This window comes from Typha angustifolia, chromosome 13, assembly GCF_048772165.1.
Source record: "Typha angustifolia cultivar Huaian chromosome 13, ASM4877216v1, whole genome shotgun sequence".
Classification (NCBI taxonomy): domain Eukaryota; kingdom Viridiplantae; phylum Streptophyta; class Magnoliopsida; order Poales; family Typhaceae; genus Typha; species Typha angustifolia.
In genome coordinates this window covers 15,065,321-15,079,392 of record NC_133251.1, presented here as the reverse complement: position 1 = coordinate 15,079,392, position 14,072 = coordinate 15,065,321, and the positions used below count along the sequence as shown (strand labels likewise).

Genomic DNA, 14,072 nt, shown 5'->3' with positions numbered 1-14,072 from the left:
TTATTTGACACACAAGGACATATCTATTATAAGCAATAGAACTGCCAGATCTAGTAGACCCATCTCAGAGTTCAGTGATCCTTGAGAGCTTCTTCTTCTTCTTCTCCATTGTTGGAGGGTTAGGGGAGGTCTTGATGGGATAAGAAGCCTCCATGGCGATCCCACACAATCCTTCTTTGGCTATAATTCCACGCTTCATTCGTACGTATCCACTCTCTCCCCACTCACCTCCCCATGAGTTCTTCACTATCCAATACTTTGTTCCATCGTTTGTAGCTCCATAGCCAACTATTGCCACTCCGTGGTCCAACTGGGTTCCACAGCTTCCACTGAAGACGCCCTGCATGCATGCCATCAGGATTAAGTGCATTTCACACCCTATCTTTTCAATATTTTCATTTCAAATCCTATGTCTCAGACTTTATTCTCAGAAAACACCAACCAAAAAAAAAAAGAGTAATATTTTATGAAAACACCCTTCTCTATCTCCATTAGGATCAAAGGGTATTTTTGGACAAGAACAGTATGATTTTAAGCCACTAAACAATGCTATACTTTTTTTTTTTTCTTTTTTCAAAAGGTCTCAACTTGGGGCTTCCGATGGAAAAGTAAAGAAAAAGATAGGGTGTCAAATGTAAATTTTCCTTAAACTAAGGTGAATATCATGCAGACAAATCAAAGTTAAAGTTCTACAAGAAGCAACAAGTTCTTTCTTTTCATCTTATATTACCAAGTAATTTGTAGAAATTAGCAAACCTCAGAGTAGAACTGGAAGTTCGAACCACTTGCTTCAATTGCAACGGATACAGGCTGATTGGCCACAGCTTTCAGGAGAGCTGCCTCACTATTTGCAGGAACATCTTGATACCCATCGATCACCACAGCAGAAGGCTTCCTCTGAAACAAATATTATTCAATATCTACCTCTTAATCTATCACATAAACTTATAAATATATACATATACACACCTTAGAGGCATCGCATGTTCCTTGGCTTGCAACGTAGGGGTAATTAGCCTCAGTTGTTATGCCACCATTTGTAGTGATAAACTGGAAGGCGTAGTCCATTAGACCTCCATTGCAACCTTCGTTGTAACTCGTGTCGCAATCGACGAGCTCTTGCTCGGATAGAGAAATGAGTTGCTTGGTCTTGATCTGGTTTATTCCCTCCACTGCAGCAACCGCCGAGAAAGCCCAGCAACTTCCTGCATCATCCATCAACACAGATGATATATATATATATATATATATATATATATATATATATATATATGTATATACTCAAAAGTGCAGAGTTCTCTTACCACATTCCCCTTGATCTTTGACGCCCGTAACTGCACCCTTCGTCCTCCAATCCACCGAGGCCGGAAGCTTTGCAGCGCTCTCATTCTCGTATGTAAAGCTCGTCGCCCCTCGCCGGATCTTGTGGTGGTGGACCTTGTAGCCGGCGTAGCTCAGCCTGAACTCCTCCTTCGTCATGTCACCAAACTTGTTGAGATTGAGCTTGTACGGCTCGTCCTTCTTGTTGAACTCGTGGATGAACCTGACGTTCTCCTTGAACACATTAAACCTCCTCTTCTTCTCGCCGGGATCTCGCGACACCGTGTGGTGGCTGCGCCACCGCTCGTACAAGTCCCACAACTTCTCTTCGGATTCCAGATCTTTCTGCTCAAACGGAGCGCTGTGGGAGAGTGTTAGAGCTAGTGATAGCAGTAGAGCAAAGAAGAAAGCTTTCTTCTCCATTGGAGATTAGAGACTTAGAGCTTGTGATTCAAAGAGGAAGAGGGTGGGTTGATTTATAGAGATGAAAGTGAATCATATTTTGAAGCAAACCAAATATTATATACACGTTTTTCTATCTCAAATGTATATTTTCCTTACCAAAATTGTGTTATGAATCTTTTATATCTATGTTCAAGGCTTGTAGACCAACCAAATGAGATATTACTCTTCTCTTACAGTGGAAGGAAGGAAGGAAGGAAGGTGAACAAAATGAGTAGGTCCTTTTGTTTAATTTCAAGTCAAAAGTCTGGGAGGAAATGGAAAGCGTACGTATCTTCTTGTTAAGCTCATCACAACTTGGAGGTCAAATTGGCTTGCCTTCAGGCTTTAATCTTTCTGAAAAGGCTCTCGTTCTCCTTCCGAAAATAAAGGTTGGTCAACTCTAATTGTTAAGCTAATAGTTTATTGGATCCTTTCAAAGTTTATATATGCTCAAAATTACATTATATCAGTGAGGATTATGTGACAATTTCGATCGAGCTCATAAAGTGAATACAAACATGGCGTAAGATTATCTTAAGTTCTTTTTTCTTTCTGCTGATGAGGTTAAAGTAGGATTATTTAAACATGGATATCATATTTTAGCTTTTTATCTTTTCGTTCCAAGTTGATCAAAGTTCTTAAACTGCACGACTCTTACCAGATTAGATAGAATAAATTGTGATGTGTTGATTGCCCATATTATCCCTGAATATTATGGGATTATATATATAAAAAAAACAAAGAAAAATGATGAACAAATCAAATATATTGAGATTTAATTTAAATATGTTTTAGAAATAATTACACATCTCATTGTTTTTCCACACGTTGACTTTCATAACTATAAAAATAATTAAAATACCTCTTTCATTAATTATTAATTAAAAAATGATGCGAGAGTGTCATATGATCAATATTAGGTTCTCTATAAAGAAAATTAGTTGACGGTAAAATGATCATCAGCTATTATCCATTAACATCGTCAAGAGGTTTTTTTTAATATAGTTTAAGAATAAATGTGTATTTAAAAAAGAATACAAGATGATGCATATGAGAATAAATAATAGTTCAATTTATTTTTTAATTTTTTATTATTGGTCTTGGCGTAGTTATTCCTTATTTTTATTATTCGAGGGGGTTAATATGAATTATATGATATCTAATCACGATTGAGGGGTGGGAGTGTAATTTAACCAAATGAACACTGAACTGTTACACCGAGCAATCGAGAAATAAAGAAGAATCTGGTGCTGCCCTGCTATTCTCTACGCGATTCTCTCTCTCTCTCTCTCTCTCTAGCGATTTCCAACTTGAGTTTCCTGAAGGCTTCCCTCGCTCTCGCACTCCCTCTCCAGGATGGAGGTACTTCGCTTGATCCTTAATCGCTATTTCTTCCGCGTAAGTCGATCTTTTAGCTCTTCGATTCGCTTCATGTGTTGCGTTCCGCGTTCAATTTTGGGTGCAAATTTAGCTGAATCTTCGATGAATTTGGTCCTGCGAATGTCTCTTGATGAGGAGAACTCTGTTCGTGGTGGTTTCTTTTACTGTCTCTGGATTACATGAATATGATCCGAATTATTGTGAGAAAAGAAGAATTCTATGATTTGATTGGAGTGTTCTAATTAGTGCCTGAATTGCTTGAGACAAAGTTATCATTTTGGGAAAGTATTTTCATGATGCACTCCTTCTAGGGTTAATTACATTTTCACTTCACATTATGTCCTAATATCAACATTTTGGCAACTTTCCGAACAGCAAAGCAGTAGTATTCTTTGTACTGGAAATAGGATAAAGTAGAATTGTGCATGAATATTACATAATGTCTCATCTGAGTCTGTTATTCTTGTTTGTTGGTTGTTGCAGCGTCTTTGGAGTAGCGGATCAAGTGATAAAAACAAAGCACTGGTGGAGCAATTGCAGAGATACGGAGTAATCAAGTCGAGAAAAGTTGCCCAAGTCATGGAGACCATTGATAGGGGATCATTTACACCTTCGGGCAGCTCACCTTATGTTGATAGCCCAATGCCAATTGGTTATAATGCAACTATATCTGCACCTCATATGCATGCCGCTTGTCTGGAACTATTGGAGGAGCATCTGCAGCCAGGCATGCATGCTTTAGATGTTGGTTCAGGTCATCTGCTTCTGTCTTTGTCTTTCATCAATGTTTACCTGTACAATTCCATTTTTCATTTCCTAAGAATTTGTGTTTCCAAATACACTGTTGCTGCTGTTAGTTTTTATTGCTGTTATCTTAAGATAGAGGTTGTGTTATAATACTACAGTTACTGCATATGCTTGAGTATTACAGGTCAATATGGGCTTCAGATATGTTATCTATCAGTTGGAGATTGTTGGATTCAGACATGCGATACTGATATCTGAATCTCTCATTGTTTTGCTCCTTTTGCACATGCTATACACTCTTCTGTCCAGATCTTGCATGCTATGGAATGTAATAGATGTCCAGTCCAGCATCAGATATAGATTTGGTCTCAGTGAAACTTGTTTAATATTTTTTTCACAATTGGTCCACTAAATTGTCTGGAAATTGTTGGAAAATATCTGCAAATCTGAAATCCATGTGCATTGTAAGAGAGCATGTACATTTTGTGTTCATAATTTTCATGTGCATATATCAATATGTTGTAAAAGTTCATCCCAACATAGTGGTAGATATCAATCAGTAATAAGTTTGCTTGTTTATGGATCTTGAAGCTAACATGGTAATCCCCTTTTTGTAGATTGCATAATTAAGGAAATTATATTTATTTTTTGTTATTTGTGCAGGAACTGGATACTTAACTGCATGCTTTGCAATGATGGTTGGACCACAAGGCCGTGTTGTAGGGGTTGAACATATTCCTGAGTTAGTTTCTTTGTCCATTGGCAATATAAATAGAAGTGCAGCAGCGTCATTACTGACAGATGGTTCCCTTACTGTGCATGTAGCTGGTACATGCTTCTAAGCAGTGTTTTCAGTTTACTGCTACCTGTTAGAATATTTGTTGCAAACATATGTTAATGACATCATGTAGTGCAGAAAATTTCAGAACTTCATTTTCAAGTTGGTTATTTGGAGTTTCCACAATGAATCAATGATCTTTTGTTCATTTCAGGACTTTTCGTAATTTTTTAACATGTGCATTTTAGTTTCTAAATGAATTTCTTTCTGTGCTTCTAAGCAGCTTCAAGTGAGTTAAGGTTAGTTGCAATGCTGACGTACCTGTAGTCCATGTCATTTGACAAACTTCTACAAAGATGCATCATATTTGTTTTGCAACCAAAAATGATAAGATACCTTTTATATTTGCCATTTGACATCGATTTCTGTTTTCTTTCTCAAAAAGTTTATCAACCTGCTGCAGATGGAAGATCTGGATGGCCCGAATTGGCACCATATGATGCTATTCATGTTGGTGCTGCAGCACCTGAGATTCCACAGCCTCTCATAGAGCAGCTGAAGCCTGGCGGCAGAATGGTAATTCCAGTTGGAACTGTATTCCAGGAATTGAAGGTGGTTGACAAGAAGCTGGATGGCTCAGTCACCATTAGAAATGAAACATCTGTACGTTATGTTCCGCTGACAAGTAAAGCTGCCCAGTTGCAAAATTACTGAATGGTATTGTGAATATGTTCACCAGTTGCAAAATATATGACTGGTTTTGTGCCATGTGTCGACTGTCCAACAGTAATAAGCCTTCTTAAAACTTGGATGGTGCTTCCATAAATGTATCAAATTCCTGTTATGCTGGAACAGATGCCAAAACAAATATTATCAAGATTGTGAAATTTAGAGTACTGTTTGGTTCTGTTTATGTTTTTTCTTACATATTATTTGGTTTTATCTATGTTGTTTGACCTCACATGGGAAGCTGTTGTACATACTAAATGGTTAAGATTATTGTTATTACTTTTGCGATCTTCATTAACTATAGAAGTTGAGGAAGTGTTACTTCTACATTTCATCCAAAGATACCTGAATCTTTGAAGTTCTTCCGCAGATATATACCTTTTTTGTCTTTTCCATCGAACATCTGCCAACCTGGTTATCTTTGAAGATTATGTTTCTTACATCTAAATGATATATTCACTGCATTCCGCTGGTTACAAAAATATAGAAATCATAAGGGATTTTACATATTTACCTATGCAAAGTATCATAATCGTCTCTGCATCTCTCAAAATAACATATTCATCCTTGCAAATATTGGCATTCATTCATCAGAGTATCATCTGGGCTATCAAAAATTAAAGCGACTGTTGAAAATTTGTCCTTACAAAATAGCAGTACGTTTATACACAACCGCCAGCTGCAAAAGAAATGTAGTACATTTCACTTTCATGTGAGGAAGCAACCAACAGTGTGCTCCTAATTTAGCAGTCAAAAGGAATGTTTTAGTCCTCTCAAGCATTGAGCCTGGAAGACCAAAGAGCAAAGAATGAGAAAAGATCAAATACACCCTTCTGCAAATAGAGGCTGTAGTTACTTCTGTAACTTCACTCTTAATTTGATAGCCCTACGACAGAATGGGCATGCATGTAATCCCTGTCCACATGAGCTGCATGTCTGCAAGACAATCATTTTTTGGATGAACTGAATAATTGATGCTATAGAAGAACTCCTCATTGTGCATAAACCAAGTATAGTATAGGAGACATTGAACAGAGAAGAAATATTAACATCTGACACTGTTATAAAACTGACCTCATGCCCGCAGCCAAAGACCAAATCTTTGGTGTTCCTCCTGCATATTGGACAAACCTACACAGGATCCACCAGTTGTAAGTAATATAAAATTATGTCGGTAGTTACATAAAAGTAGGTGAACATCAAAGGTTTGCAGAAAGATTAATGGTAGAAATACGGTAAATATTGATCCATTAGTTGATTCAACCGACTTTTCTTGTTCATCCATTGATAACTAGATTTAAGATCCAATAGCAGAACCGAAGATTCAGCGAACTAAAGAAATGACCGAGAAAAGAAGAATGGTCGTGCAATGTATTAAAACTAGGACAATACAAGATTAAAAGTATAACATTGGACCATACAACAAAACAATAAAATGTTGTCTATGCAAAGCCAAATTTGGGATTCCTTTTTCAGATGATGTACCGTATTGGGTGGTGTTGAAGCATGCATAGCATCGTATCTAGAATGACGCGGTATGTTTGGCTCTGAATTTAATCTGGAAGTACTTGTGCTAGAAAATGCTGCAATGGAGCTGTCAAAGGGTGGGGGAAGAGGGTTCCTCTGCAGGGACCTTGCATAATGGTTACTGCTACAGCAAGATAAGAAAAGAGTAATCCACATGTAACCAACAATAAATGAAGTTTAAGAGTATGTTGCTATTGCTCTAAGTTAAACAAATCCATACTCTAAGAGCCCGAGTTCCATTATCGCAGTGTATTGTGAAGGTATTTCCATTAGTGCTTCCAGTGCAAATTGTTTCGCTTTTTCGGCTTGTGGAATGTTCCTTGACATTATCTCTGTGAAATTGACAAACTATAGAGATAAATGCTTATCAGTTAGAATTCACTAGTGAAAAGAAAAAAATGGCACAACAATATGAATTTTCGTCATAACAGAAGAAATGTAAGAATCCTCTGTACACCTGGAAATTATCGAAACGCCGTGTAGTCACATAATTATCATACTTCTTCATTAAATCCCAAGGGCCATCACCAACTCCAACTAAAATGATAGACAAAGGGAATTCACTGCCACAAGAAAAGATAATAAGAAGTCACATTATAAAAGCAACTGTAGAAAGTATGCCTACCTACAAACTTCTTATATCATTCTGCAGAAATACAGTGTTCCATTAATGCAACTTTTTCAGTGAGTAGATTTTATGGAGAAACTGAGTGCACGACTTCTTAATCAATTTTATCTTTTTTTCACTATTCAGAGAATTGTTATAATGAAAGACCTAACAATAGGTTTAGAATGTATCTCTAGATTCTAAGTAAAGTTACCTAGCTCTCTCAAGAGCTTCAACAGTATTTTGTTCTTGGTAGCTTAAATGCCCTGACGTGCAATCGTCACCTTCGGCAACCTGCAGCAACACAATTTTAATGATGCATTCTTGAGGAATTGTAGCAATCTATGGCAGGTAAGAGATCATGTTTCAGAATCCCCTGAAACTAAAATCAGTTATATAATAACTATGCCTAAAAGAAAAGGTGCCAAAAAATAAAAAACTTGCGCACACATCAATCTGTAGTTCGGTAAGGGCAAGGTGTAGCCTCACCTGATTTGCTGGAGAGGTGGTGACTCCAACCTACTAACTTAACAAATGGAAACATAAGCAGATAGTTGAGTTATGCAATTACGCAATGGTCAAGAAGTGATGCTGTTTATAAGTACATGTTTTCACTCTTCAACAAAATTAGGCTCCATCTTATTTCAGTTAGCATCATTTCGAACCAACTTATACTAATAAACTAGGCAAAGTAAGCAAGAGAAAGACCTCCTTGCTTTATGTAAATAAAGAAAACCACTAGATCTATCGCAATAGAATCTTACATGTTATAAAGAATGTTGTTAACTTGTTTGTTCAGAATTAAGAATCAAATGGAGTGAATTGCATACTTATCAAGGATGTTGAACTCATCTTACTATCTTATTATCTTCCTGCAAGGTTATTTCGGTGACGTCAAAATGCAACATGGCTCTCCGAAATTGGACGAGGCCACATCATTGAGTTCCAGAGCCATCTTCGTTTCTTCTTGGAACCTTTTAGTCTCTTCTTTAACGGTCTTCAACATACTGCTATTATACACATTCTTATAGACTAATAATTGCCAGTATTGTACAACGATACTCCGAATAATAGCTCAGAAATGTATAATGGAAATGTAAATGCATTTATTGTAGCAGAAAATATCCAGATATCATTAGGAAATAAAGATTCTCCAATATACTTCATACCTGCCCATCAGCAATAATCAGTAAAATATGATATAAGTGACGACTCTTTTCGACAATGCTGATGGCCATTTCAATAATTGGAGCAAAAGATGTTGGCCCTACACATGGAATCTAGATAATAACAAATTGCACAATTATGAGAAACATATGTTCCAGGAAAATTGAACAGCAAATTGTACCAGCCAATTGCACATGTGGCACAATTTCTCTATATCGTGCTAGAGTTTCTGCAAAGCCAAAGCATGGCCTTCCATCTGGATAGAAACTGAAAACATTCTGATCATGCGTTGATGCTGAAAGCAACAGAGTTATTATTGCAGATCATCTAAAAACAGTTGAGGAAGTAAGAAGCATTTAAGACTGCATAGAAGACTACTATACCATCTCCAAAGCCAAAACATGGAATTTGGTTATCTTCATCAAATGATGATAAAGATTTTCCAATGATACTGATTGCTTGTTCATAAGGATTTTGAATATAACCAATCTGGTGCAAATTATGCCCATTGAAAAATTCTTTTCCTGTCCATGCAAGAACTCAGATATGCACAATGATAAACACAGTATGACAGCATATAAGGATAATAACCTGCCCACTCATTGCTTTTTGTGAAATCAACACCAACAATGAGATTTGAAGACTCAAGGCCAGATTGCTGAATTGCAGTAATTACCTGTAGAGATTTGACGAAGTTGAAATAAATCTTAGATGATCAAGCATTAACTTCAAATTGATAAATCAGCAGTTACACAATTTTGGATTTTCTTTGATCCTGACAATACCATCAAACTGTAAAACACTACATGAAAATAGTGCTTAGTCCAAAAGATACAGTTGATGCTATCATGCAATGTTATCTGGGGATGTTCATTATAAACATACATGCAATATATGTCTATATATATCTTTCAATTTGTCTTTGAATTTGGGGGGATGGTCTAAGACAAGCAATAATTCCTATTTCAATCTACTTTACATTTATAGTTTCATATGTTCTACTACAAATGTAATGGAAGTTCTAGTGCAAGAACTAGAAGTGATTTTGATAAGCCAAAACTGCATTGCGAGTTTCCAGCTTGGCCCCTTCCTAAATTCTAACATGCCTTTTCTTTTGAAAGATTTTGGAATCAGTGTCTAGATGCTCAATGCCAAGTTGAAAGATAATACCCTTAACTTGTAATCTAGTCGAGCCAATACCACTGAGAAAAGCTTATGTGATGATTTTTAAATTGCTTTGATCTAGATGCTCAAACAAAGATAACCTCAAAGAAAAATGGTGAGGAGGTGCAAGAACGCTATTGAATTAACTCCACTTCTTGATAAAGCAAATATGCAAATTGTGTAGGTCCAGACTGGGGCAAAATATACCCATATGATGATTTTTCCGAATACTGAAGATAGAATCAAACGAGTGAATAAACGGCTGCAAATTTACAAAAAGGCAAGAAAAAACAAACAAATCCACAGAGTAGAGCAGAGAATCTTTCTGCAGGCAATTAAACGTTCTTATGCCTAGGTACCCAAAAGAAGCCCATGCCATTGCTGGCACCCAATGACTTGAGGGCAAAGCATCAAAATTCAAGTAAAGACAAATATGCAACAGATCAGAAAGGGTACGGTACCTGTTCAAAATTATCATAGTTATCATCAATTCTGGAGTACTTCCTGAAATTCCCAGTATCCGTCCCCTCACTTCTCGCTCTAGACACTGCACCTCCCATTGAATTGAGCAACAAAGAAAAGAAACCACCAAAAGAGCTCAAAGTTAAAGTGGAATAGAGGCTGCGAAGGCACCTGGGAGATGCCTACAAGCGATATAGAGAAGGAAAGGCAGGCAACTACGCGCTTTGCTCTACTCGGTTTGCATCAAATTTAAAAAAAAATAAAAAATAAAAGGCAATTGAAAGGGATTGAACTAACCAAGCAATTTGTGTCGATCACCAAACGCGCAAAAAGTCGTCTCTTACCGGTCAATGCCTAGTTGATCGCCGTGATTCTTTTGATATTCACTCTGTTAGAAAACATTGGAATAGCATGAGAATTGAGAAGAGATCAAAATAAAAAGCAAATGGATCGAGTAGGAAACTGGTGGAAGTAAACTTTGACTACAAACTTATAACTGCTCTGTTTCTGATATATAAATATATAATTTCTAAGTTGGACAACATTCTTTACGTCGGTATTCTTTGTGAAACTTTTAAGGTGTTCAAATTATAGAATTATAAATATACGGCATTCTTTACTCTTTTCTTATATATATTTCCTTCTATTAATTAGAGAAAGTTCAGGATGATCGATCGAACCTTCCTTGCACGCGGTTTTAATCCTCTTCTTTTTTTAATTAATAACTGCATCAAAGGAAGGAGCGAGACATCATCATTAAAGAGTATATTTTAATATATTAAAAAGTTTTTAGAGAATAATTAAATTACTAAAATATTAAAATAAATAAATAGATAAAGAACGTTTCTTTTAAGATAAGGATATATGTAGGATTTTTAATTATCTGTTCGGATCTTTATTTTAGAGATTGGATTGAATCAAGAGGAGTTTAAGTGGATTTATTTCTGGAAAATAAAAAGATATTATATCAGTTTTAAGTGGAGTTTTATTTTATCTAAAAGATAAGATAATTTCTAGTGATCGATCCAAAAGAGTTTTACTTAAATACGTATTAAAGAAGGTATAAATTTCCCCCTTTTTCCGTTGCACGAGTACTCGAAGTCTTCGATTGGCTCTCGGGCAACACGAGTTCGGAGGCGGCAACCAACTGGCCTTTGGACGGGAAGCGAAGGGGAGGGGAAGAGTAGTCCGTAGAAGCAGCAAGAGGGAGGAAGGCAAGTCCTTACATTGCTTCCTCGTGTGGAAGAAATTTCCTGGTAGGATTCAGTAATTTCGTCCTTTTAATTAAGAGGATTTTATGTTTATGGCTATCAAGGAGTTGGTTTGCATCGCAAGTACAAAAATCGATTCGATTATATTAGGGTAATTGTTGCATTGCTCTTGAAATCTTTACGATCTCTAGATTGTAGTTTTAGTCATTGCTGCGGATGATTCTGGCGATGGGTTTATCCATGGTTGTCTTCGAATTGTTAGCTTCTCTGGAATTTTTTTTCTTTTTCTCGGAATCAAAGACGAAGGTAATTAGAATTATCAAATGACATTAAAATCCCTTTAATCTGTTATTATCTATTTGTTTTTCTGGTACTTCGATCTTCAAGGGTTAGGTATAATTGAACTGTGATGAGATGTGTTCTATCTGCGAGTCAGTGTTAAGCGGCTTATTGAAATTTAAGCAGGTCGATGTAAGGGTTAGGGATTGCAATGTTGAATTTAGTATTGTTAGAAGAAGCACTTAGCTTCAGTCTCGTGGCAAGATAAAATAAAATAGATGATGTAAAGAAGAGATCTTGAAAAAAAATTTGAAATTTTTTTATCTATCCAGTAGTAAAATAGTCTTGTTAGATGTTTTCTTGTTGTTCATATAGCCGGCCTCAAATAGTTGGCATCAAAGGCTTGTCGTTATCTTCTTCTTCTCTTTTGTGTGTGCTCTGGTGGTTTACTCTTACGAAAATCTTCTGCATGAACCCAATTCATTTTGGTTAGTTGTACAGAAGTAATATTCTTGAAATAAATAAAACATGCAGGGATATAGAGGCGTAATATCTTTGCTTTTCATCGGCTAAACATGATGAACCCAGCTAATGGATTAGCTAATGCTCATGCCAAGGAGCCCATATTCTCTTTTGGGGTTATTGCTGATGTCCAATATGCCGATATACCGGATGGCCGCTCATTCTTAGGTGTCCCTAGATACTATCGGCACAGTTTTCTGGTTCTTCAAAGGGCAGTCAGAAAATGGAATGAAGAGAAGAAGCTTAAGTTTTCAATTAACTTTGGTGACATTGTTGATGGTTTCTGCCCAAAAGACAAGTCTCTAATAACAGTAGAGAAGGTTGTGAAGGAATTTGAGAAATTCAATGGTCCAGTTTATCACATGATCGGCAATCATTGTCTTTACAATCTCCCACGCAGCAAATTAATCTCATTGTTCAAGATTCCTTCTAATGATTGTCGTGCATATTACGACTTCTCTCCATGTCCTGAATATAGATTCATTGTCCTGGATGCCTATGACTTCAGTGGCCTTGGTTGGCCACAGGATCATCCAATTACAATGGAGGCAATAAAGTTTTTGCAGGAAAAGAATCCAAACACCGATAAGAACAGTCCTAATGGCTTGCAAGGCCTGGAAAGAAGATTCTTATTGTTCAACGGTGCTGTTGGTAAGAAACAATTGAATTGGCTTGAAGACATCCTTCAAGATTGTGTGAAGCGTCAACAAAGGGCTATTATATGTTGCCACCTTCCACTAGATGCTGAAGCAGCAGCTCCAGAGGCTCTCCTATGGAATTATGAAGAGGTGATGGCTGTGGTACACCGTTATAATTGCGTGAAGGCCTGCTTTTCTGGTCATGATCATAAAGGGGGATATTCCATTGATTCACACGGCATTCATCACCGTGTCCTTGAGGCTGCTCTGGAGTGCCCTCCAGGATCAAATTCATTTGGCTATGTGGATGTTTATCATGACAGGCTGTCACTCTTAGGCTTTGATAGAATGGTCACCACTGAGATGATTTTTAGTTCTTAAGCATGATATACTGCACCATTTTTTTTCTATTTAGGTAGAACCTTACCATGAGGGAGGGTACATTCTTTTTCAAAAGATGTTTATATTTTCTGTAAAGCTTTTTAGATGAGTCAAAGAAAGAAACTTACGTAAAGAAGAAAATGAAGTACAATATATTTCTTTTGAAGGAAAGATGCTTGAATCTTTATAAACTCTACTGAACTTTGTTGTTATCTTTGTTTATGCTGCAGCTTGATGCATATGGGGCATTCGTAATAGGTAGTGATGCCATGCTTATGGACATTTGTCAAAAACTTTACAAACTGGGTGGTTTGGTAGCATTTCAGCCCTTAGTTCTTTGTATCTGCCTCTAACAAACCTCCAAGACGCTGCCCTGTCATCCAGTTTGTTTAGTGTTCATAGGCAGCGCATTTTCCATGTAATAGGTAATGGTTGGTTCAGGTTTCCATGTGTTATTGGCTTATTGCTTGTACTTGTGTATCTTCTGTATGAGAGGGTAGTTCATAATTACTAGTTAAGAATAAAGATGCTTACTTATAGGTTGTGCGATGCATGAAGATCTCAATTATCTTGATTGCAGTCTAATACCTAATTTATGCAAGGCCAGAGTTCAGGAAACCAATTATAACTGTATCATCTTTGCACAGTTGGCCCTCAGTTATGTTGGTTTACTAACAGATTATAATGCAAGCACATTATTAGTAGCAATTGAAGGT

At 36.7% G+C, this 14,072-nt stretch overlaps 4 protein-coding genes across 5 annotated transcripts; 2 read left to right on the top strand and 2 right to left on the bottom strand.

Annotated features, from left to right (window-relative positions):
• Positions 1–64: 64 nt before the first annotated feature.
• On the bottom strand, positions 65–1,743 carry LOC140773277 (thiol protease SEN102-like). Its single transcript, XM_073115754.1, has 4 exons — positions 1,305–1,743; positions 970–1,205; positions 757–897; positions 65–340 (listed from the first exon to the last, which is right to left on the bottom strand). The coding sequence occupies exons 1-4, from the start codon at positions 1,741–1,743 to the stop codon at positions 65–67; spliced, it is 1,092 nt and encodes a 363-aa protein (XP_072971855.1).
• Positions 1,744–2,965: 1,222 nt separating this feature from the next.
• LOC140773212 (protein-L-isoaspartate O-methyltransferase-like) lies at positions 2,966–5,594 on the top strand. Of its 2 annotated transcripts, none has more exons than XM_073115668.1 (4): positions 2,966–3,126; positions 3,628–3,898; positions 4,555–4,719; positions 5,133–5,594. In XM_073115668.1, exons 1-4 carry the CDS (start codon positions 3,121–3,123, stop codon positions 5,381–5,383), a joined length of 693 nt encoding a protein of 230 aa, XP_072971769.1. In that variant the 5' UTR covers positions 2,966–3,120; the 3' UTR covers positions 5,384–5,594. The 2 variants fall into 2 exon arrangements, with proteins under 2 accessions (XP_072971769.1, XP_072971768.1); XM_073115667.1 differs by having other exon boundaries at positions 3,018–3,162.
• A 371-nt stretch (positions 5,595–5,965) lies between these two features.
• LOC140773211 (E3 ubiquitin-protein ligase RGLG1-like) lies at positions 5,966–10,545 on the bottom strand. The gene is made up of 11 exons (XM_073115666.1): positions 10,325–10,545; positions 9,291–9,375; positions 9,083–9,223; positions 8,881–8,994; positions 8,702–8,799; positions 7,747–7,826; positions 7,383–7,488; positions 7,146–7,273; positions 6,884–7,046; positions 6,473–6,529; positions 5,966–6,334 (listed from the first exon to the last, which is right to left on the bottom strand). Exons 1-11 carry the CDS (start codon positions 10,421–10,423, stop codon positions 6,251–6,253), a joined length of 1,155 nt encoding a protein of 384 aa, XP_072971767.1. The 5' UTR covers positions 10,424–10,545; the 3' UTR covers positions 5,966–6,250.
• A 758-nt stretch (positions 10,546–11,303) lies between these two features.
• On the top strand, positions 11,304–13,558 carry LOC140773881 (manganese-dependent ADP-ribose/CDP-alcohol diphosphatase). The gene is made up of 2 exons (XM_073116658.1): positions 11,304–11,581; positions 12,350–13,558. Exon 2 carries the CDS (start codon positions 12,391–12,393, stop codon positions 13,354–13,356), a length of 966 nt encoding a protein of 321 aa, XP_072972759.1. The 5' UTR covers positions 11,304–11,581; positions 12,350–12,390; the 3' UTR covers positions 13,357–13,558.
• The last annotated feature ends 514 nt before the right edge of the window (positions 13,559–14,072 follow it).

Bases quoted from the DNA above. Each gene is read 5' to 3' on its own strand.
- LOC140773277 (XM_073115754.1), bottom strand. From the start codon at position 1,743: ATGGAGAAGAAAGCTTTCTTCTTTGCTCTACTGCTATCACTAGCTCTA. The intron at 898-969 runs GTGTGTATATGT...TATTTGTTTCAG, and splicing joins GAACATGCGATGCCTCTAAG to AGGAAGCCTTCTGCTGTGGT. The intron at 341-756 runs GTTTGCTAATTT...GCATGCATGCAG, and splicing joins ACTTCCAGTTCTACTCTGAG to GGCGTCTTCAGTGGAAGCTG.
- LOC140773212 (XM_073115667.1), top strand. From the start codon at position 3,121: ATGGAGGTACTTCGCTTGATCCTTAATCGCTATTTCTTCCGC. The intron at 3,899-4,554 runs GTCATCTGCTTC...TTATTTGTGCAG, and splicing joins TGCTTTAGATGTTGGTTCAG to GAACTGGATACTTAACTGCA. The intron at 4,720-5,132 runs GTACATGCTTCT...AACCTGCTGCAG, and splicing joins CCTTACTGTGCATGTAGCTG to ATGGAAGATCTGGATGGCCC.
- LOC140773211 (XM_073115666.1), bottom strand. From the start codon at position 10,423: ATGGGAGGTGCAGTGTCTAGAGCGAGAAGTGAGGGGACGGATACTGGG. The intron at 8,800-8,880 runs GTACAATTTGCT...TTCCATGTGTAG, and splicing joins GCCACATGTGCAATTGGCTG to GGCCAACATCTTTTGCTCCA. The intron at 7,489-7,746 runs GTAACTTTACTT...TTCTTGTGGCAG, and splicing joins GAAGCTCTTGAGAGAGCTAG to TGAATTCCCTTTGTCTATCA.
- LOC140773881 (XM_073116658.1), top strand. From the start codon at position 12,391: ATGATGAACCCAGCTAATGGATTAGCTAATGCTCATGCCAAGGAGCCC.